Raw genomic sequence first — 15151 nt, 5'->3', positions numbered from 1 at the left:
TATGTGAACTGATATCTCATCTCTTTCCCACTGCAGTTGGCTTTTAATCTTCCCACATTTATTTAGTAAATGATGAGCATCTAGACTGTGCAGTGTGCCCTGGCCTAAGACCCAATAGTCATCTTCAGGAAGCTCTAGGTATACTTGCCATAAGGGAAGTAGAGAGAAAGTGCTGTGGGGATTCAAAGGAGTGAGGGAGTGCTTACTTGTGTCTGTTGTCTTCTACTCTCTTCGCCTAGCCAGAGAAGAACCACCCTTCTTATTTTCTAAAACAAATGGTTTCCTCTATTCTGGACCCACCTATTTTTTCCTTTTCCTGTCAGCTGTGCTTGAGCTTTTCTTTCTTCTACCTTCTTAGAGATACATCAGTGTTGGAGAGGTGACTCAGACTCCATGTTCACAGCCCCGCCCACTTCCCAGCTGGGATTCTTCCAGGTTCCCTCTGGTTTCTTGTTGGTAGGCATTTAGTTACTGTGCAGCCGCAGTCTCTGCTGACAGGCATTCACTTAGTTATCATATTGTTGTTGTCTCCTGTTAGTCATTCACTCAGTCCCAGTATTTCCTAGGGTCTTTCTTCATGGGTATTCATTCCATTAAGTACTACTGGAATCTGCTGACAGGGGTATGTAACCAGAGAGTCTCCTGACATGTGTATGGTCTGTAGAAATACAGAACGTGACACATGGTTCATTCCTATCTGTGGATAGTGAGGTCTTGCCTACAAAGATCATGTGATCATTTATTTAATATGCAAATGATCATTATGTGCCAGGCCCTATGCACATGCTACTCTAGGAGTGGTTGGTTGGGCCTGGGGCTGGGGGGTTCCCATTTGGTAAACATCTTGGTGGGTAGAGAGCTCTTATGGTGACTCCCTCCCTCCTCCCCCACCCCCCCAGCTCTGCATGGTCTCTCTGAGTCTCTTCAGGACCCTACTGAACCTCAGCTGTGAGGATGTCCTGCTGCAGCTGGTTCTCAGGTACCTGTGGGGGCAGGGCTGAGGGATGGCTGATCCTGAACTCTCAAGGCCTTGTGCATTGCTGGGGCGATGGGTTGTATTGGGGTTGCTCATGTGGAGCATGGCTTAGCCATGTAGTTCCATTGGCCTGGCTTAGCCATGTGTTTCTATTGGCCTGATGTTCTTGGAGCCTGTCTTGGCCATGTAGTTCCATTGGCCTGATGTTCTCCCAAGCCCTGTCCTTCCTTTCTGATCTATCCTGTGCTCCTTTTTCTGCTTTCCCAGGTATCTTGTCCCGTGTAACCATGTGATGCTGAGCCAGAAGCCAGCTGTACGTGATGTGGACCTATATGGACGAGCTGCAGACAAGTTTCTCTCCCTTATCCCACGCTGTTGTCGGCATCGTGCCCCTAGCCCACCCCGTCCAGAGCATGCCTCATGGGCACGAGGTGGGCCTAGCAGAGAGGCAGGGAGAAGGGAGGACACAACGGGTATGGCCTGGGTTCTGGGGAGCCTAGCAAGAAGGTGGGGTTTGGGTGCGGGGAGGGAGATGGCCATGAGTGGCATTTTCATCTTTGGGGAGGTTGATGCCTTAAATCCACCAAAGAAATTTAGCTTCTGAGCAAAGCTGTTCCTCTTCTTCATTCCAGTCATGTATTGTTTCTATTTTCCATTGTTTCTTTGGTATTGGGGGTGGTGAGTGGGGGTGGTGGATGCAGAAAAGCTTAATTTGGAGGGTGGAGAATCAGCTGCCTAAATAGGTCACATTTCTTCGCTGCTTTACTGCCTTCTCTCTTAGTCTCCCTAGGTGCCTTATTCCTCCTCCTGGCCCTCTGTCTCTTTGATTCCTCTTATGTTTTTTTTTTCCCTCTGTAGGCCCTGGAAGCCCAAGTGTTGACTCCTCTTCTGTGGTGACAGTGCCCCGGCCCTCCACACCGTCTCGTCTGGCCCTCTTCCTGCGACAGCAGAGTCTGGGTGGCTCGGAATCCCCAGCTCCAGCCCCTCGCTCACCAGGGCTTGCTGCATCCCCAGCCTCCAGCCCTGGCCGACGGCCCAGCCCTGTGGAGGAGCCTGGTGAGCTGGAAGACAATTACCTGGAGTATCTGCGTGAGGCGCGCCGTGGTGTGGACCGATGTGTCCGAGCCTGCCGTACCTGGTCTGCCCCCTATGATGGCGAGCGGCCCCCTCCTGAGCCTAGTCCTGTTGGCTCCCGGACTAAGAAACGTAGCCTACTGCCTGAGGAGGACAGGGACAATGTGGGGGAAGGGGAGGAGGAAGAGCTGGGGAGTGGAGGGCTTTCTGGGGGTACAGGGGAGGGCCCTGGCCACCTGCCCCCTCCCCAGCTCAATGGGGTGCCAGGACCATGGCCTGAGGGGGCCAAGAAGGTTCGTCGGGTGCCTCAGGAGGGGGCTGGGGAACTGCCAGAGAGCACCTCCGAGGGCATGGCAGGACTAGAGGGCTTTGGGCAGGAGCTCCGGGAACTGGAGGTGGCATTAAGCAATGGGGGGGCTGGCTCAGAACCCCCGCTAGAGCCTCCACTACCTCTTGAGGAGGAGGAGGCCTATGAGAGCTTCACCTGTCCCCCTGAGCCCCCCGGCCCCTTCCTCAGCAGCCCATTGCGGACGCTCAACCAGCTGCCAAGCCAGCCCTTCACTGGTAAGCTACTTAGCCTAGGCCTTCCCCTTTGCGTACTCTTTGCATGTATTCAACATGTTTGTGCTGATTTCTGAGACTTCTTTTCCATGTCATTTCCATGTACTTGCCTAGCTCCTCATCCATTTTGCTTGGATCCCTTCCAGATACATGTCATACTTGAGTCTCTGTGTCTGTGTATATGTCTTCCATGCTTGTGCTGGTTTGAGTATTAATTTATGTCTGAGCCTTGTATGTTCTATGTGCATGTTCCTCCTCTTCCCTAGTCTGGCCATTTCCTGAGATTGTGATCAGGATGTGTTTGGTGTTTCCTGGTAAATCACAGCAATATATCTGAACAATACATATGGAGGACGTATGTGGTATTCTGTATTTGAGGCATCTGTAAGCCATGCTGTTCCATGCTGTTCTCACCCGTATATTTGTCTGGGTGTTGGGTCTCCTATCAACTTTTCTGTGACCTAGGATCATCTCTTCTGGCGTTCTTCCCCCTACTCTGCCCTGGCCTCCTTTCTTCTCCTAGTCTCTTTAGAGAAGGACTCAATTTCAGGTTTTTGCTGTTTTCTGTCCTTGTACCTTGTTGGTTGCTATAATTACCCAGTAAGACTTTCTTACAGACTCATCATTAGTAGTAAGGACTGAAGCAGATAGAGTGAAATGCCTCTTTGAGGGCAAATGAGAAAAGTGTAGCTCTGATCTCCCCAACTGAGCTCTTTTGGTCTTTCTAAAGACCCTGGAGTTAGACCTGACCTGAGTGACTGGGCTAACTCCTCTTTGTTTTTATTTGAGATCCAGCTTTACCATCCCAGCTCTTATCTGGTTCTTATCCTTACTCCCCACCTCACTCTAGGGGGAAAACAAACAAACAAAATACACCACCTCTGAGAAGCAGTGTCTAGACACACCTTGAGTTAGTGTCCCTTCATATCATTGACGCGTGTAAACCACTTACTGTGATGCTGGTACCTTGGGAGAACTCAATACGTGGTAGCTTTTTACTAGGATTGTCATCTTTTGGCTGCAAGGCAGATATAAGTTGACCAAGGTATACGCCCATCTTCTGGTTGTTTGTAGTCAAGTTATTGTGCCTTGAGCAGTACATGTCCTAACTGGGCCTGGGATATGCTGCCATCCTGCTTGCATAGCATCAAGGCTTCTGCTCTAGAGTCACGACAACTCTGTCTTGCAGACTACAGAATATGTGTTTCCATTTATTTAAGCTTTGCTTCTTCCTGCTCAGTACCATTAGAAGGTAGTATGCAGGTTTTACCACATTCTTGAAACATTAATTGAAGCTGTGTCCCTTTTCTTCTTGTAAACTCTTCTGAGCTTTTTGAATTTTCTCATGTAAGAAAGTCCCAGGAAATGAGAGAAACAGAAGGACAGAGTTATGGGGTGTCTTAGGACCCTGTTAAGCTAGAGTTGTATGGAGCTAAGGCCAGTCACGTGCATTTGGAGTGGAGAATGTTCTAGGATCTTTTTTGGAATTCATTGCCTCTTTCCCTTTGTTGCTCTCCTGTCTCAGTTCATGGTGCAGTTCTTAGGTTTAATCCCTTTCCCTTACAGATCACTGGTCAGACAGACTGATGGCTCTAGAGTCCTCCTGCTGGTGATCTGGCTCAGTTGAGGCCACTTCTCCCAGTAGATCATTCTAATCCCTTCTGTTATCCTCTCACCCAGCAAAGAGTCTGTTCTGAGTCAGTTTTCTCTGGCTCTGAACTAAACTTTTTTCTATAAATTCTCTTCTACCTTCTTGGTTCCCAGTTCCTGAACAGAGCTGATTTCTTCTTTGGGGCTCCCAGAGATTTCTCCCCTATCTTTTAAGTTGGCCTTCGTAGTTACCTTTGTCTTTGTTACAGTTCATTCTTGCTTTCTTTCTGATCCAGGTGTAGTGTTATCCTCTGTCTTGTGTGTAACTTGTTTCTTCTTTTGGTCCTAATCACTTTCTTGCTTGTTCTTTCTTCTGTTATGTCTCTTGGGTAAAATACTGAGAGACATTATGTAGTGTATAGTTATTACTGAAAACTTATAATTTGCTACATCTTGGGCTAACTGCTTTATAGGAATATTTCTTTGATCCTTTTAATAACCCTGTGAGGTGGGTATATTTTATTTTGTTAAGTAGGACACTATGCTTAGAGAATTTTGATTCATCCAGCAGCTTAACTAGTAAAGGATAAAGCTGGAATTTGAAACCAGGTCTGTCTGACTCCAGAGCCTATGATCTGGCTCTTCATCCTGAGTGTAAAGCTGGCATGTGGACTTTTGGGTCCACATGGTATCTACCATTTCATCTCTTCCAGAGTAGGTGATCACAGGATACTTAAATATAACCCAGACACTGACATACAAATGATTTTCATCTAGTGGCGGGGGGTCTCTCGGTTTTGGGAGGAATGCGTGTGATGTGCATTGTGTTCAGGCCTTGTATCCTTGTGCCCAACCTCCCCAGGCCCCTTCATGGCTGTGCTCTTTGCCAAACTCGAGAACATGCTGCAGAACTCCGTCTATGTCAACTTCCTGCTGACGGGGCTGGTGGCCCAGCTGGCCTGTCACCCCCAGCCCCTGCTCCGCTCTTTCCTGCTCAACACCAACATGGTCTTCCAGCCCAGTGTCAAGTCCCTGCTGCAGGTGTGCGATGCATGCATGCATGGGTGCGTCCAGGCTCCATGGTGGGCCAGGCCCGCAGCTGGAGTGACCCTGGGGGGGCTGGGAACAGGCCCAGTGGGATTAGAAAGGACCGTCAGTGTAGAGCCACACAGAAATGTCATGAAGTTGTGCTTCATAGGTGCTGGGTTCTGTGAAGAATAAAATTGAGAGCTTTGCGGCCTCCCAGGAGGACTTCCCAGCACTGCTATCCAAAGCCAAGAAGTACCTCATTGCCCGTGGCAAGTTGGACTGGGCCGAGGGCCCTGCAGCAGGACCTACCCCCCGCCGCTCCGATCCCCTAGGTGAGGCCTACCCCACCACTCCAGTCCTCTTCCTACCTTCCCTAGATAGCTAATTAGCCCAGGTTAATTGAACTCTTATTAAGGGTGAAACCTTGTGCCATGAACTGAGGAGTTGTAGAAAATTGAGTCTTGATGTTTGTCCTGTGGCTTCTGGTCACAGGATAAAATACAGTTGTGTCCTCTAAGAGCCAAATCAGCAGCACTTGCAAAAACTGCTGAAGTAGTAAGACAGGCAAGGGGACAGAGTAGTCTCTAGGTTGAGGTATTGTTACAGCTTGGGAACAGGAATGGCATTTGACATGGTTCTTGAGATAGATAAGACTTGGGTAGCCAAAGGAGTGGGATGGCTTTTTTCTTTTGTCCAGGCAACAGCACGAACTATTTTGTTGGAACAGGGGATTTGGAAGGTGGTGAAACAGTTGGCAATAAGGCTGGAAAGATGTGGCCAGAGTTCAGATTAGGTTCTCAGATTAGGAGTTGGACTGGGTAGAAGTTGTGATCTTTTGGGCAGTGAGAACCCACTGGAGGTTCTTAGATATGAGAGTGGAGAGATAAGCATATTAGTTCATGTGCTAAGTGAATTGAAGCCAGGAGAGAATAGAGTCAGGAGGTTTCTGCTGAAATGCATCTGTGACCTGCAAGGCTTGAATTAGAATAGTGGGAACAGGAAGGAAGAATTTGATAATGTGGAAATGAAAAGGAAGTCTTGGCAGAGTTTGGTGAATGGTTGTGAGGCACAAGGAGGAAGGAAGAGTTAAATGTGACCATGCAGTTTTAAATCTAGATCTTCCATCTGCAAGTGTCTGAGCATTTGCTGTATGTACTAGCCATTGTCTTTGGTACAGGCTACTCAGGGAGGTATAAGATGAGACCTCTGCTTTTAAAGAGCTGACAGTCAGTCTGGAGAGTGACTAGAGAAAAGTCATAACTGGGAAAGCAAGGTCCCAAAGGTGGTGGAATAGTGGGATCCGTTGCACCAGGAAAGGATTAACTTTGGGCAGGAAAAGATTTTTTTTCCTCCTTTTGAGGCAAATGAGGATAGATCAAAGGAGGAAGTGATACATACCCATGGAGTTGTGAGGTGTGGAGGGAAAAGTCAGGAAATTGAAGTCGTTTATTTGCTAATCAAAGTAGGAAGGAAAATAATATGCTAAGAGCAAGAGAGCAGGGGTGAGATGGAGGTATGAGAGATGTGGGTTGGGAAGACAGTACCAGAACGGTTATTATAGTTCCTTAGCATGATTTCCTCATGTGAAGATGTCTTATTTCCATAGTGCTAGTATTGTGTTCACTGTAGAATAAATAAGAGTCTAAGCCCTTGAGCTCACAGATTACTGTATGAGATAGACGACCTATATATAAACTAGAAACAGGTTATTACAGTACAGTATGATAAAGGCAGTGAAATGGGAAGTCAGTGGAGGGCAAATCAGAGGTTTTTCAGAGGGGTGGGGATAATAAGATTAGGCCAAGGATGATGAAAACAGTGGGGAGAGCAAAATTAAGACCTAGAAGGCTACAAAAGCAAGAAAGAAGCCTGGAGGGTTCCAGGAAGAGCAGATCTGTTTGGGCACAAAAGCAGGAGTGGGTGTAAAGAGTTTGGAGAAGGGGTTAGAGGGGGCATGTGAGCCTGGTTGTGAAGGGTTCTGAATGCTGTATTTAGTTGGCCTGTACAGCGTACCTCTGTAGCCAGTATTAGAGATAGAGAGTGGGAACTGTAACATGATCTAGAGACTAGATCCCTAGAGTCTAGGCCCTAGAGATGGGACAAAGATCCAGAGACAGGAATCTAGGAAGAAAATTAGGAGAGACAGCAGTGTTTTAAATGGTTCCTTTGAGTCTAAAGTGAGGTGAAGTTTGTCTGGCCATGTGAAGTTGCCTAAACTGACATGAGGTGGGAGTAGGCTTTGGTGGATCTAGGAGAGAGACTGGTGGTTGGCGAAGTGATGGCACAGGAGATCAGATTCTGGAGGAATAGTGGAGTATGATGGAAGTGGTAAAGCCCCTGTACTGTGATTGGATATACGCCCTGTAGGTGTTGAAGGAGTAGAGGCTGTGGGTCCTGTGTTATAGATAGTTCAGGAGCATAAGGTAAGCCTGTGTTATGGACTGAGGAGAAATAGCTTAGTGATGGTAGAATAGCGATTGGAAAGGGAGGAGCAGTTAGAGAGTCCCTCAGGGTGAGAGGGCATGGAGAAGGGGTCTTGGTTGGGAATGAAGCAGTTGTGTTGACTGACCGAGAAGACTAAGGGTGATGGTTGGCTTGGTGGGGAGGCTGGATGGAGGGAAAAATGCTGGGCAGGCAGCATTTTGGTTTTAGAGTCCTAGTCCAGGTTACTGTGAACCCAGGGAGGGGGGCATCTCTCAGACCGAGAGAGCATGCCTTACCCCAGCACCTTCACGATCCCTGATACCCATTTATTCCCAGTGAAGAGCCGGAGGCCATCCTTGGGGGAGTTGCTCCTGCGGCATGCACACAGTCCAACCAGGGCCCGGCAGGCGGCACAGTTGGTTCTTCAGCCTGGGAGAGACGGCGCAGGACTTGGCCTAGGTGGGGGCTCCCCTGGGGCTTCAACTCCGGTTCTACCCCCTCGGGGTGGGGCCCCTGAGCGCCAAGGTGAGGCTCTGCGAGTCAAGAATGCTGTCTACTGTGCAGTCATTTTCCCTGAATTTCTCAAGGAGTTGGCTGCCATTTCCCAGGCCCATGCTGTCACCTCGCCTTTCTTGTTGGATACTTCAGAGGAGGGATCTGGTCCTCCTGTCTCAGGCTTCGGGCCCCTCAATCCTTAACTTTCTTCCATGGACAATCAGGGCCTCCAGTGGCCTGGGCTGGGGCCGGGGTATAGGCTCCTTTTTATGTTTGGAGGCAGTGGTAAGAGGACTTTTTAATTTATTTCTGATGAATGTTTTATGGAGAACTTGTTGCAATATGTATAAAAGGGAAATCTCTATTCTCTGCTCATTCTTCTTTCCCACCCTTTTTCTCTGGGGCTGGGGCCCCAGGAAGGTTGTACATAAATAGGAGGTCAGGGGTATTTTCTCTCTCATGAGGACATTGGTTTTAAGGTGCTTCTTACACCGTTAAAGGGTGAGGGGGTCATGGAGCCTAGGGGAAAAAAGTAGGGACTCTTCTCCAGCCCCAAGACGGAAGAAGCAGCATGGGCCCAGGATGGTTTGGGGGAGCAGCAGCTGATGTTTATTGGGGACCAGTATCCCTATGCCAGATCTTGGGGGCCTTGCCCCCTGAATCTCTCGCCTCAGCTTCATTCGTCGCTGTCGAACTCTGAGGACAGACCCTGCAGCAGGGGCAGGGACATGGAGTGCCGGTCGGGGTCCCCGGGGCCCCCACCCTGGACTCCTGGTGCGGGGCTGCGGGGGCTGAAGAGCCAGTTCTCTGCCAGGGTTGGGGATAGTCACAGCTTGACTCATGCCCTGGTCTTTCTGCCTTCCTGGTCCCTCCCTCTGGCCCTCTGTGCTGTGCCCACCCCCTCACCAGGACCATGCTTCCATCTCACCACCCCTGGCTCCCTCCATCCCCTTCACCAGGATCTGGTGTGGTGTTAGGGGTGCCCCACACATTCCTGGGGCATACATTCCTATATTCCCCATGCCCTCTCCCTCCATCAGATCCCATCCGTCTCAACTTCATATCCCCTAGCAGTACCTGACAGCATCTGGGGCCCCCTGCGGAAGGGGTTTCGGCCCTTGTAGGAGAATCTGGTGGGTCTGCCTTCTGGCCTTTTCTGAGGAGGTGGTGTAGGTGGGGCTGGGGCAGGTGGGGGCACATCAGTAGCTTCAGGGGTGTCGGTAGGGGTTGACATGGGGGCCAGAGGTGGCATGATCCCAAGGTTGGGTCTGACCCAGTTGGCCCCATGGGGCAGTGGATCTTTGGTCAGAGGCTTCTGTGGTCCCAGCACTCCTTTGGGCTGCAGTGAAAACTTGAGGCAGGAGAAGGCAACAGGCAGGGACCGTTGTAACCGGAGCAGCTGGGGCTCTTGGGCTGTAGGCAACAGCCCCAGCTGCAGCCAGGAACAGGAGAAGACCTGGTAGATGACATAGATGCTGTGGGTGCTTCGGAGCCAGGGAAGATTTTGCTGTAGGCTCACCTGAGCTGGTGGCAGCAGCAGGAAAGCCACCTTCTTGCGCAGACCACCCATGTGCAGGCGGATCCTGCAGGGCTGCCCATCCAATAGTCGCGTTTCTTCATAGGCTATCTCTTCCCGGCCGTTTGGTGAGTATTCCCGAGTGCAGTGGGCAAAGGCACCCTTAGATCCTACCTGCTCCAGGAGGTTTGGTAGTGGCCCTACTGGTTGTAGTGCCCGCCGACCCTGCCGACTTGGTAAAGCCAGGCGTGTGTGGGCTGGTCGGGACTGCTTCACTAGCACACCCAGTAGGTCATAGCAGGCTGCATCCGACAGGAAAGGTACTGCCACTACATTGGGCCCAAAGCGCTCCTCGATAACCTGCAGATGGCCAGTTTATAGGTCAGGGACTGAGTTAGGGTCAGGAGTTACCTGGTAGCCTACTCTAGATTGACCCTCCTGCTGTTCCCTGTGCAATTACATCTCTACAATGTGCTCAGACGGCTTCCTGCTTATTTCCTAGTTCTCTCCTGTAGCAAAACCTTGAATATACTATGTGCCAGACCCTGCTGGATATTGGGAATACATAAAAGCGTGAGATTTTGACCTTATCCTATTATAGCCCGGTCTGATGGAGGAGACAAATATGTACACAGTAGTCAGCTAAGTAAGATAATAGAGAACACGGGTGTGGAGGAGACGGGTAGTGATTTAACAGCTTTTTTCTTTGATAGAAGAGGATCAGAGAAGGTTTCTAGGTGGTAATACATGAGGTTTGAAGGAATCAGCTAGGTAGGAGGATGGTCAATCCAGGGAGAGGATACAACCAGTTTAAAAACCAGAATTTATAAACTAGGTGGGACACATCCAGGAACACGTAATTTCATTGCACTTAAGCATAGGGTATGAAGAGGGACAAGCACACAGCAACTAGACTGAAAGATCTTGTTTGTATGCAATGTGACAGGAATTTGGTCCTGAGGGCAATGGAAAACCACTTGAAGGGCTCTGGGCAAGAGGGGCAAGATCAGAAAGGCTCTTTAGAAAGTTAATTTTGAGTAGGAAGACAAAATAAGAGGAGAGAAAGATCAGTTAAGAGTATTGTAATACTGCAAGCAAAACATGGTGAGGCCTTCAACTAAAATAATGGGGGAAGATATTTAGGTTATGGAATTAGTAGAACTTGATCACTTTAAGGAATGTGAGAAAAGGAATCCTGAAGGATAAGTTATTAGATGATTGATTGGGTGGGTGATGTCATTCACCACAAATGGGTACACAGAAATAGGTTGGAATGACCGTTCTTAAACATTTTCTGTCCTAACTGCAGGAGAGAGTTCCTTTAGGGATTTGAGGCCTCATCTTTGAAATGCTGGTTCTTCTAGTACGCTTTCAGGGATTCTAGTTCCTCTAGGTTTTGTCCTTCTTGTCTTGGCCTTTTTTGGTTTGGTTAACCCAGTTCTGGAAAGTTTAACTTCATGACCGACTGGGAAATCTTGTACGATCCTTTCTAGTATTTGTACTTAGATATGATCTCAACTCATCAAAGATACTGCTAGCTCAGACTTCTGGCTCTGTGGTCTGCTAGCCAGTACATAAAATTCCTTGTTTGGATCCCTTTCCTGTTTGAGACCCATTCTGTTTTCAGAATAGCATTTTTGCTATGTTCTACTGCCCTTCCTCAGCTCCCAATTCCTACATGCCTGTCCCCTGGCCTTGCCCAGTTTGCCAGCCTTCTGGTAGAGTTCATCAATGATCCCTTATGGTCAATCTGTTTTTTGCTACATAGAACTGTTTTTGGAAGTGCTGCCCCATAGCATAAGAGGAGGGAGGGTCGCTAACTGATCAAGTTGTGTCTGCCCTATGGACAAGCTGAAGTAGCTTGAAAGAGTACTGTCTTTTGTCGCCTGGCCAGGGAAATACATGGTGCTTTTTCTTTTTTTTCTTTTTTTTTCCATTTGAAATACTAGTGTTTATCATGGTGCTTTTTCTTAATCTGCATGGAAGAATTTCCCATAATTCCTCTTCTTTGCTTCATTGGGACATGAAATACTTTATTTTTGGTGGGGGCATCAGGCTGAAGAACAGTTCTCTGAGAAGCTCTGAGAAGGGCCAGTTGGGTTACCAGGGGTGAGAGCAGAGCATTGGTGGGTTGGCATTTTTGTTTAGAATATTCTTCCCCATGACAAAGAAAGCATAGTGACCAAATACAACTTCAGAATCCTACCCTAGCTGCTCCTTTGGTCCCTAGGATCCTATACAAATAAGACAAATAGGAGTGTCTCCAGGAGGTACCTCTTTAGTGGGATTTTGACATTTAAAATACCTGTTCTTATGGTCCAAGTGTCTGATCAGGTGAATCCCTGATTTAGCTGGAGGGTTTTTCCCAGAATAGACATGAATTTGCCATGGTGGGGAGGTTTATAGGCTCTTTTTCTTACCCTTGAGGCCCCCAGTGGTTATCCTAAAATAGGGAAAATAGGGCACTCAGTTCTATGCCAGGGGGACTGTTCTTTGTAGAGTCACCATGTGAGACCACCACCTGTTCCCACTGCACCTTTACTTCTGGGTAAAAGTTCTGTGGAACATAGAAGCCTGCAAATTTAGATTTCCCAGGGGCAGCCTGGCTGGTATGAATACCTCGGCTGGTATGGATTCTGAATGAGGAGACTTCAAGCCATATTTTGGTTAACTGTATGTTCTACAAAGTGCCCAATAAACTGTCAGTTCTGGAGAGAGGAAACCAGGTTACTCAGAGGTGTCCTGCTCCTTGAATTTGCCACATATCACCAGTGATTTATTGTGTATCTACTTTGCCTTTCCTGACAATTTTCCATTTAAATAGGGAATTTTTCTGATGCTCAGAGATGTAGCTGTCTGCTGGTTGATGACCGCATTTACTTTCATCGTAATGAAATGCTTGATCTTGTCCAGGACCAACCTGCTGAAGCTAGGTACTCTGATATTTGTGAGGGCCTTGGCTCTCCTGTTTCTGCTTCCCTGGGAAGCTGACCTTTGTGGTGAGCTCCATTTCTAATGGGAGCTATATCTATTAAGGCTGTTTGAGTCTAGTAGGCACTACTTTAAGATGGTTGTTTTAAACTTGATAGAAGGCCTGCCTTCTATGAGTGCTTTAAATTCACTGTCCTTCAGATTATGTAACCAGAACCTGATCCCTAAATTCTCCAAATTCAGAAATTGTGGCCATCTAGATTTGGCAGGGGTACTTGCAACTCAGAGCTGACATCTGCCTGCTCCTGAAAATCTCCATATTTGGCTCAAAACCCAAATTTCTCATTTTGTGGATGTTAAGGTGGAGGGTGTATCTGTGAAGAAGTCCAAGCTTTTTTAGAAAGCTTACAAGGCCCTTCATGATCAGCCTCTGTACCTCTTTGACCTCATTTTCACCACTACTCATGTGAACTCTGCTCTACAGACTATTTGAGTTCACAAATATGCAATTTTTTAAAATCCTCTCCTGGCTTTTGCATATGCTGTACTTTTAATTATACACTGTTCACTCGCTCACCCACCCACCCACCTGCTCACTAACTCATTTAGGTGTTTATTAAACATTCCTCTTTCCTCTATGTAAGAATAATTCCCACTTGCCTAGCTAGAACGTCACTCTCTCCAGGAAGCCTTCCTGACCTCATAAGTCCTACCCTGACTTAGCACTTGTCTCTGTTCTCAGAAATTCTTACTGCCTTTGAAGGAACTTCTTGCTGTTTTTTGCAATTGTGATTAAATTGGACAGTGTGTACAAAGCACTTAGTACAGTGTCCAGCGTGTAAGTAAGCACAGAGTAAATATTATTATCTTCAAGCTACCCACCACTTCCTACTCATAAGTTGCTCAGACCCATCTAGGTCACACTTTGTTCCTTTCTCTTTAGCTCTCTTACTTTATCCTTGATGAGGGTCCAGGTGGCATCAGCTTCATCCAGTGTCAGCAGGTGGGGGGTACCAACCAACATGGTGGGGTATGGGAGAGGTTAGGCAGGGCAGTGGCTGCTGCAGGAACCCCAAGCTGCCCAGAGAGGTGAGGCCCCAGGCCTTAGGCTTTGACCTACTATAGCATGAGGTCATAGAGGTCCTACTAGATAATGGGGCTTTGGGTGAGGGGAGGGCAGTCACTTTCCTAGCCTCACTATATGCACAGCATGAGTCCATACCCTTGAGTCACTTATCCATTCTCCTCCTTAGGGGAGGAAAATGCAGGGGTGCTTGAGTGCATTTGTGTGTGTGTGTGTGTGTGTGTGTGTGTGTGTGTGTGTGTGTGTGTAGTTCTTGGTCTGAGTTCTTAAAGGAAGCAGAATCAGGCTTCCCCCTTCAGCAGCCTTATTGAATCAATTTGCTGTGCTGCCTTATTAGCTGCAGGTGACTTCTTCATGAGGTTGGATAGGGGTCCTGAAGGACACACTGGAAGTATAGATCAGGACTTAGACTGAGAACCAAACAGTAGTTCTTAACCTTGGTCATACTTTGGAATTACCTAGGAGCTTTAAAAACTATAGATGCCTGGATCCTACCCTCTGAGATTCTAATTTAATTGGTCTGGAGTGTGCCTGGGCATCAGGATTTCTAAAAGCTCCTCAGGCAACTCTGATGTACAGCCTAGGTTGAAACCCATTATTAATGAGTGGGTTACAATTGCAATGAATACCAGGTGTATGTGTAGGAGGGTGTCATGCTGAGTGGTGACAATGTGGAGGATAAGAATCTAATTGGGACAATGTTGCCTTAGTAACTGGAGAGGACTTTCAGGAAGCCAGAATTACCCAGGTAAATTTGAGGAAATTTTTCTTCATGCACCACTCCATGTCCTAGGGAGATCTGTGTCTGTTTGGCACTTACCTACTGCAGCCCTAATCTATGTGTGATTTCCCCTTGTGTCTCTGTCCAGAGATCTCAACCTGGTGTTTGCTGGAGAAGAAGAGTGTTTTTTCCTCAGAGAAGAACCACTCTGGAGAGCCTTTCTAGTAGCTACTCTCTGACTCTGCCTCTTATCTGTCTAAAGAGTCTTCTCTTGAGTCCCTTTTGAGAGTCTCCTGCATGCCTAGGAAGACCACTTCTGTATGGGGAGCATCCTTTCCTATGCTGGCCCAGCATGTAGAGCTGTCCCATAAAGTCGGTCATCGTCTGAGCTGGCTGAGGTATGAATATGAGGCACAGGGAATGGTCCTACATGATGTTACTGGCCTCAGGGTAGGTTAGAGCTAAGGGTATATATGGGTGCTCGGTCTTTAAACAAAGGTTTGGCTCTGGGCATGGGACTGCGCTCCAGGAGAGGAATTAATATCAAATATCCCATGTTAGAAGCTATGCCAAACACTCTGAATCTGTTATGTTGGTTAATCCTTTTAGTAACCTCTTGAAGTAGGTACTATTATTTCCTCATTTTACAAGTGAATTAAAAGGCTCAGAGAGGTTAAGTAAATTAGTGCAAGGGATACACTGAGTTAATGGAGGATCTGGGATTCAAGCCTAAGTCAGCCTGATTCCAGC

General features: G+C 47.8%; 2 protein-coding genes across 6 annotated transcripts in view; one reads left to right on the top strand and one right to left on the bottom strand.

Moving 5' to 3' along the window:
• The window catches only part of FHIP1B (FHF complex subunit HOOK interacting protein 1B), a 24050-nt gene extending 15537 nt beyond the window's left edge, over nucleotides 1-8513 (top strand). Inside the window, exons 7-12 of one of the 4 annotated variants that reach the window (XM_006937042.4) lie at nucleotides 900-979; nucleotides 1244-1449; nucleotides 1835-2614; nucleotides 5064-5242; nucleotides 5400-5562; nucleotides 7991-8513. In XM_006937042.4, the coding sequence (XP_006937104.1) occupies nucleotides 900-979; nucleotides 1244-1449; nucleotides 1835-2614; nucleotides 5064-5242; nucleotides 5400-5562; nucleotides 7991-8352 (1770 nt within the window). In that variant the 3' untranslated portion in view covers nucleotides 8353-8513. Of the gene's footprint in view, nucleotides 1-899; nucleotides 980-1243; nucleotides 1450-1834; nucleotides 2615-5063; nucleotides 5266-5399; nucleotides 5563-7990 lie in introns of those variants that run through there. The other 3 variants (XM_006937043.4, XM_006937044.4, XM_019811943.2) reach the window with 3 other exon arrangements.
• On the bottom strand, nucleotides 3810-15151 carry CD1H11orf42 (chromosome D1 C11orf42 homolog). Of its 2 annotated transcripts, none has more exons than XM_006937041.4 (3): nucleotides 13549-15151; nucleotides 9227-10025; nucleotides 3810-8858 (listed from the first exon to the last, which is right to left on the bottom strand). In XM_006937041.4, the coding sequence occupies exons 1-3, from the start codon at nucleotides 13618-13620 to the stop codon at nucleotides 8644-8646; spliced, it is 1086 nt and encodes a 361-aa protein (XP_006937103.2). In that variant the 5' UTR covers nucleotides 13621-15151; the 3' UTR covers nucleotides 3810-8643. The 2 variants fall into 2 exon arrangements, with proteins under 2 accessions (XP_006937103.2, XP_003992968.2); XM_003992919.5 differs by having other exon boundaries at nucleotides 8736-8956; nucleotides 13549-15149.

This window comes from Felis catus, chromosome D1 (genome assembly GCF_018350175.1).
Source record: "Felis catus isolate Fca126 chromosome D1, F.catus_Fca126_mat1.0, whole genome shotgun sequence".
Classification (NCBI taxonomy): domain Eukaryota; kingdom Metazoa; phylum Chordata; class Mammalia; order Carnivora; family Felidae; genus Felis; species Felis catus.
The sequence above is the reverse complement of the archived record's forward strand: the minus strand, read 5'-3'. Positions and strand labels throughout refer to the sequence as shown.

Excerpts from the sequence above, each read along its gene's own strand:
- CD1H11orf42 (XM_006937041.4), bottom strand. The coding sequence starts at position 13,620 with ATGTTGGTTGGTACCCCCCACCTGCTGACACTGGATGAAGCTGATGCC. Across the intron at positions 10,026-13,548 it reads GGACCCTCATCAAGGATAAA|GTTATCGAGGAGCGCTTTGG; the intron begins GTAAGAGAGCTA and ends GGCCATCTGCAG. Across the intron at positions 8,859-9,226 it reads GGGGCCCCAGATGCTGTCAG|GGTCTGTCCTCAGAGTTCGA; the intron begins GTACTGCTAGGG and ends CCCCTGCTGCAG.